A 6,969-nucleotide genomic window follows, 5' to 3' on the forward strand; every position below is an offset into this window, starting at 1 on the left:
CCCCCCTTCCCAAATACTGCAGGTAAACAGATTTTTTGCCTTGAATGGAATCAGCATTCTCTTCTGTAATAAACAGTTGCTTGCCCTGGGCCATGCAAGGCTCCAGCAATCTGCTCCTGTGCTAGCGACAGGCTTGTGGCCGAGGGGCCTAAATCTTTCAGGGCTTTTTGAGCTTGATCACCAAAAGGTTGGAGAGGCTGGAGGGAGGAGGGGGAAAAGGGCTTTTAAAAGAACTGCCAGGTAAGAGCTAAAAAATCACTGAATATTCAAAATCAAACGCTAAAGCCTAGTGGATTTCCCTAAGCAGATTTTAGGCGGCCACAATGAAGGGGAAAAGACTGGAAGGGGAAAAAGGCCCAGGTTTGGGGATGAAAGGGTGCAAAAACCTACCCACCCCTGCTTTTCTTCCAGTCCCAGCTGCTCCGGAAGGGCTAGCGCTGGGAAAGGAAACAGAGCGGAATCGCTCACATTATTCTCGCTCTTCGGATCTACGGTGCCCGGGCGCCTCTGGGCTTGTGTGAGCGTCTTCTTTCTAATGCCAATGCCAGCGACACTAAGGGTGATTGTTTTGTTCCTCTCCCACTCCTTTGCAGGCAACTCTGTAAAGAATTTACGGATCTGCTGGCCCAGGATCGGACGCCGATCGGGAACAGCCGGCCCAGCCCCATCCTGGAGCCCGGAATCCAGAGCTGCCTCACGCACTTCAGCCTCATCACGCACGGCTTCGGCGCCCCGGCCATTTGCGCCGCGCTCACGGCCCTGCAGAACTATCTCACCGAGGCGCTCAAAGGCATGGACAAGATGTTCTTGAACAACACCACCACTAACAGGCACACGTCTGGGGAAGGCCCAGGTAGTAAAACTGGCGACAAGGAGGAGAAACACAGGAAATGAAAAATTAAAAAAAAAAAAGGAAAAATGTTTTAAATACAAAAGGAAAACAGAAAAAAAATAATTTTAGCTTTAAAATATTGGATTGGCTTTGGAAGAATTATATTAGGTAGAATACACATACAATCAAAATTAAAACAGAAAAGCTAAGTAACTTAAAAACTGAGGCGTACAACGGAGCAACATTATCAGTTCTCAGTGTCTATTTCAAGATACACTTGGAGACAACCGTCCGGATTTTCCACTTCGGTTCTTTCGAGCTTAGTAATACTGATAATAAAAGAAAACCATGTTTCCCCTCCCCCATTTGGAAAATAAACATAAGACTAAACATGAAAAACCGCTAACTTATTGGAAGAAAATCGGAGAAACTGTTGCTGTCAGTGCTTTGACAGCTGGTTGACTGAGACGCACGAACTTCTTAATTTTTAATATTTTTTTAGGAAACTGCCTCGCAGTCCCCGCCCTTCCCCCTCGACTCACCCCTCTCCCAACCACCCTTTTCTGCGTTGCCCTCTCTTTCTCAAGCTGTCACGGGAATCATCCGGGATGAACAGGAGTGTGGTTAGCCCTTTTGCGTTGTGTTTAAGTCCCCTCAGTCACACCCCATCCGCACCCCGGCCCCGCCCCGTCAGGCCCTGCATTTTAGACTCACCGGTGGGTGCCCAGCTCCCTGGGCCGTTTACGTACTTAGGGAGGGCGAGGGCGGGCGGGGCGGGAGGGCCGCGGAGGTGCAGGCGGTGGCTGCAGCTTTTGGTGCGGGCTGGCCGAGCAGAGGCTCCGGCGGCTGAGGAAAATCCGGACCAATACGTTGATTCAGACTCATCATCAGCTCCTTTAAGAAATGTTACTAGTTCTCAGCCTTGCCAGCATCTGCATACAGAGAATCTTGGCATTTGTTATATTTGTGTCATCTACCAATTTTAAGAACAATAGTAAAAAAAACCCAAAAACCCACAATATGAATACGTTGATTAGTATGTAATTCCTTCGGAGGGGTATGTACCATTTCATTCTCTTCTGTTTTCCAAAGCTTTGCCCGCATGGTTTATGAGCTTCTTCAAAGAGGACTGGGGCTTCCTACACAATCTATAAGGTACAGAGAAAAAAAAATCCGATCCCTTTTTAATCAAAGCCTGTGTGTCAGAATTCTGCAGGTGCACTTCTTTAAAGAAGCTCAAAGGGAATAATTTAGAAAGTAGCCAATAAGAGACTGGAGCAGCTTTGAGTCTAGTTGCTAACAGATAACACGGAATTCTGGGGGACTGGGGAGCCGCACAATGATTTTTAGGGGAGAAGAGTAAGGGTTCTTGGGGCCCAATATTATGACAGTATTGCCCTGCCTTTAAAATGGATTCCTTGGGCTCCGGCGACAGCTGTTTGAACAGGGAAAGCATCAGCTTTGGGAGTGGTCGTGGGAAGGAGTGTGGTGCAGTCTCCCACGGTTTAGCTACATTTTGCTTTCTTACAAGATGCTTTATGAATGAGGCATTTTGTCCCCCTCCCAGACGTGTACTTATTTTTGGCATATAATGGTAAAATAATGCAAAGTGAAAGGAGATGTATTTCGGCTTTGAATTTTACTGTCTGGATACGCTGGGACTATTCCCGGTGGATGAAGTTTTATGCGTTTACTATCTCTCACTTCTGGCAGCCCCGCCCCTTCCTCGGGCTTCATCTGAGCTTTATCATGAAATAAGATCTGGAACCCATTGTCCCCACCCTCTCAAATGCAGTGGGAAATCCCCTAGGGAGGGGCTGGGTGAGCTAGGTCTCTAAATTTAGTATCGATACACAGTACCTCTTTATACAAAGTAGACATTAGGACTTTTGCCACATCCCTTGAAGATAAAGATCCAGATGTCTGTTTTGCAGGATTTACAGTTAGGACCCCCTGGGACTTTCAGTTCTGCCGCCTGGATGGGTCTTGGGCTTGGGGGAAGGTTGGAGGGCTGGGTTTATGAACCTGCTTTGAGCTTTGCGCTGACATTTTTATCGGGGAGGGAGTTAAGAGTGCTGATTTCATCACTAGGAGGGCCAAAGCAACGGTTAAAGTCACACCCCAGCCCTTCTACCGCTAGCGCCTTTGGGGGCCTTTGGGTGTGCCAGGCTCAGCCCTAGACGAACTGAAGGAGTACCAAGGCGGGGAACGAACTAAACCTTATGAAGAGTATAGACCACCTCTCCACNTGGCGGCTGGAACGCCGAGCGTGCGGGGAGCCGCGGCCGCCACGTGCTCAGGACCGCGCGCACGCCCCCCCCCGTCAGACCCACGCGCAGCAGGCTGGCTTCACCTCTCCCACCCGTGCTGCGATCTTGGGGATCTTAACCCTTTCCCCTCCCTGCGCCCGGCGTCCCGCTCCCTCCTACCCCCCAGGACACTTACAGGGGACTCACTAGCTTGAGTGAGACCTGGAAGCTATACACACTGTATCTAAAACAGAAGTTTCACGAAGTAACCCCCTTCGTACCTGCTGTGTATTCTGGTACCTATTTTGTTTTAAAATGCAGTTGGCTGCTGAGTTGGTCACGACCCACTAATGCATTGATCCTCACAGTTTGAAAAACTGTTCTAGACTGTGACCTCCTTTCTCCAGTAACACCACCACCAATAATAACAATGATACCACTTTGGAATTATTAATAGTTGCTCCTCCGAGCCATTCAGACGCTCCCCAGTATTGGAGGAAGACAATCCACAGACTCCTTGTGGAAAATTGGGGAGCGATGGCTTTTATCTTAAGATTTTTAAGTCTTCCCAAAAGTCCCTGCCAAAGCCTGAACCCTTTGGGTAGTCTCCTGATATGAAGGTGACATTGTATGAGATGAAATTTTCAAGTTAGCCTATTTGGGGGGTTGAAAAGTTTCATTCTTTCCTAAAAGTGGCTGTGTGAACAAGTACAGCAAGAGAGGTCAGAGTAACTGGGTTTTTTCTTGTATTTTTGCCCAGACCTTAGCACATACAGGGAGAACCTTGGGAGGGTGTGACCCACGGACTTTTCTCACTTTGAATCCTCTTACTCAGGTCTACTTTGGTTCAGTTTTCAAGTGAGTTCTTTGAGCCCCAGGGTGTGGAAGTTTCAGTCACCCCCAGGCATTGAGCGTGTGTGAGTGTGTATAAAGCTTGCTATGAGATTAAGTGAGATAATCAATATAAAGTGCTTATCACATAACTAAACTCCCTAAAGTGTTAGTTTTAGTGTTGTTATGATTGCCATCATCATTAGTTTCATGTTTCAGTCTTCCTTCCCCTTTAACCCAACTCCATTTTACAAGGACTCTTGACCCCTTCCTTGCAAAGCCCACCTGTTTCAGCTAGTGCCTTCTCCTCTCTGAACCACGCAGTTCTTTCCTCTTTTCTGCAGGGTTGTGCTTGCCCAGTTTCTGCTCACCTAACTGGCTCCATGACAAGGAAAGAGCTTGTGTGTGTGCGTGTGCAACTTCTACCTTCTCTAGACCCACAACCTACACTCTAATTATTCCCATCTGGTATGATTTTTTTTTCTCACGAGATAAAGAAAGAAACGACTCTTTTTTTTATGCTCTGTATTGCAGAAATTAAGCAAACCTCAGCAAACTATCAGCAAATAACCAAAAGGAAGGGGGCGGGGGAAATGTGCTAACCTCAAGTTAAAACTTCTTCAAGCTCCACTGGGCTTTAGATTGCTAAGTCTAAACTTTGTTTCAGGAACACTCTGAGGTTAATCAGAATGTTAATTCTTGCAATTTCAGAGCCAAATCGAAAAATGGGGGGAGATCTTTGCGAGAAAGGCTAGAAAAAATCGGTTTGAATTTACCCGCGGGCAGGCGCAAAGCAGCAAATGTCACGTTACTCACCTCCCTGGTGGAAGGTAAGCAAGACGTGTGGCCATTTCACGAAGTGGCTGAGCTTAACTGTCGGCTGAAGGCTGACATTTTACACATTTCATGATTAACTGGAAATCATTGCAATTGTTGTGCCGTTATGAGTAGATGTCAAGCAACTGCCTGAAGAGAAGTTCAAAGGTCTTTTTACTTAGAGGGAGCCAGCAATTGTAGAGAGGCCAAAGGACATGTATGAGGGTCCCTATGCTGTGAAAAGTGCTCAGATCCAGCCTCCAAGTGAGTGCAAGGGTCACCTCTGCCGCCAGGTGCAGGACACAGTGTCTTAAACACCCTCTGTATGAACTTGTGCAAGAGTAACTATAAGCAGCAATCCATTCTGTATCCCTTCTTCCCAGATTTTACCTCTGAATCAGTAGTAGAAAAGACATTGTCTATTTATGAAGCTATTATTACATTCAAAATCCCTAATGTTTATTTAAAAACGCATGTCACTCCCATGGTCCTATATTTCCTGTTGATTACTGGGACTTATTGTTATTCAATTATAGCTTGGTAAGGCCAATGATGCCTAAGAGAAAATTGGTGGAGTGGGGGTGAGGAAATATGGAGGGGAGTCAGGTATAATCTTCAATGTAAGATTCATCAGTTGTGAATTAGAGGGATATAATTACAACATGCATATTATAATTTGCTCATCATTTGGGGATATTTATGATATGTAATAAAGAAGATCTTCTACACAGTCTAGAACAAGAGGATCTGCAGTTTAATTTGTGGGATGGGGAAGGGATAAGAAATACAGCCAGGTGGTCCTGATGGAGGAAGTTGTAGAATTTTCTCTAAGAGTCTAACAGGTAGTTTTTTTCTTCTATTTTTCATGAGTGTGATATTATGACACTGCTGTGGGGAGTTGGTGTTTGGAGGAGGGGACCTTAGAATATTTAAGCAGTAACCATAAATTCATCACATTTAGAGGGATTGCACTTTTCAAGCTTCAATGCAAGTTGCCAGGCTCAAACTTACCCTCCAGGGGCAGCACTCACCAAATATCAAGACCACACTTATTAGTGGTTGACTTTTAGCTTGGGGGAGAGGGGGTTACTTTTTGCCCTTCAGGGAATTGCTAATATCACAATCCTCATTTTGAAAAGCAGTTAATGTAATCTCAGCCCAAGACAGGGATTTGGGTGGAGAAGGGAGGAAACTGGAAAACTCACGGAAATTCCAATATTTGGTTGGCAGGTTTCAGTTTTATGAATCATTGTTAAGCATCGTGTCTGAAGGGTTTTGTTGTTACTAAAATAATGCTGATTAAAAATAAGACATGGTCCTTAAAATAATGAAGCTCTGAGATAATTCACCATATTTCTTTTTTCATGTTCGGGATCTTCCCTCAAACCCCTAAGGCTGTGCTTTAAAGGGTAATAATGCTTTATTTGAGAGGGCCTTCCACATAAGCTGAGAACTTTCTCAGATGTCCAGCTGCTGTGTCATCTTTGTGCGGTAGAAAGTCCTTAGGTAGGAGGATGATGACGGGAACCGCTGAAGAGGAGAAACCTGAAACCTACCTAGCTGGAAACTGCCAAGGAGAATAAATATTTCATTGCTGGATAGAAATATTCATTCCATACGTATTTTACACATAGTCTTTAATATATGTGGACATATACACATATTGATTTATTTATGTTTGTATATATGTTATTCATAAGAGATTTTTCCTAATATAGAGGGAGATTACAAAAGATAACACAAAAGATAGGAAAACTTTTACATTTATTTAAAGCAAGTGTAAAAAGAGGGAAATCCGGCTTGAATATACAGCCTACTGTGTAGACAGATGCATGTGTAAGATGTCTCAAGAATATATCGACCCACCTTTCCCTCAAGACAAAGCATGAAGTGCGGGAGACCTGAAGTATCCAGGGAGTGTCTAGGATCATTAGGGAGAGGCTGGAAAGAGCTGTGGGAGCAGTTTGTTTTGTTAACTTTGACAGCCTGAAAATCATTTTTACTTAGGGCATCTGTCTCACCTCTGCTTTTGCCTCCCAACAGCTGGCCTCTTCTGTAAATAACAAGAGTTGACCAGGGTGTATCTCCTGCTCAGGGATGATTAGTGGTTGGGTGCTGATGATTAATGTCTGCTGCTATCTTTTCAGGAGAAGCTGTTCACTTAGCTCGGGATTTTGGATACATCTGCGAAACAGAGTTTCCTGCCAAAGCTGTTTCTGAGTATTTGAACCGGCAGCACAC

At 45.1% G+C, this 6,969-nt stretch overlaps 1 protein-coding gene across 1 annotated transcript in view; it reads left to right on the top strand.

Moving 5' to 3' along the window:
• Positions 1 to 6,969, top strand: part of TFAP2B (transcription factor AP-2 beta) — a 38,693-nt gene that overhangs the window by 24,823 nt on the left and 6,901 nt on the right. Inside the window, exons 7-8 of the mRNA XM_019658726.1 lie at positions 594 to 853; positions 1,925 to 1,987. Coding sequence (XP_019514271.1) covers positions 594 to 853; positions 1,925 to 1,986 — 322 coding nt within the window. The 3' untranslated portion in view covers position 1,987. The remainder of the gene's footprint in view (positions 1 to 593; positions 854 to 1,924; positions 1,988 to 6,969) is intronic.

The sequence above is a fragment of the Hipposideros armiger genome, unplaced genomic scaffold, assembly GCF_001890085.2.
Source record: "Hipposideros armiger isolate ML-2016 unplaced genomic scaffold, ASM189008v1 scaffold_288, whole genome shotgun sequence".
In the NCBI taxonomy this organism is placed as follows: Eukaryota; Metazoa; Chordata; class Mammalia; order Chiroptera; family Hipposideridae; genus Hipposideros; species Hipposideros armiger.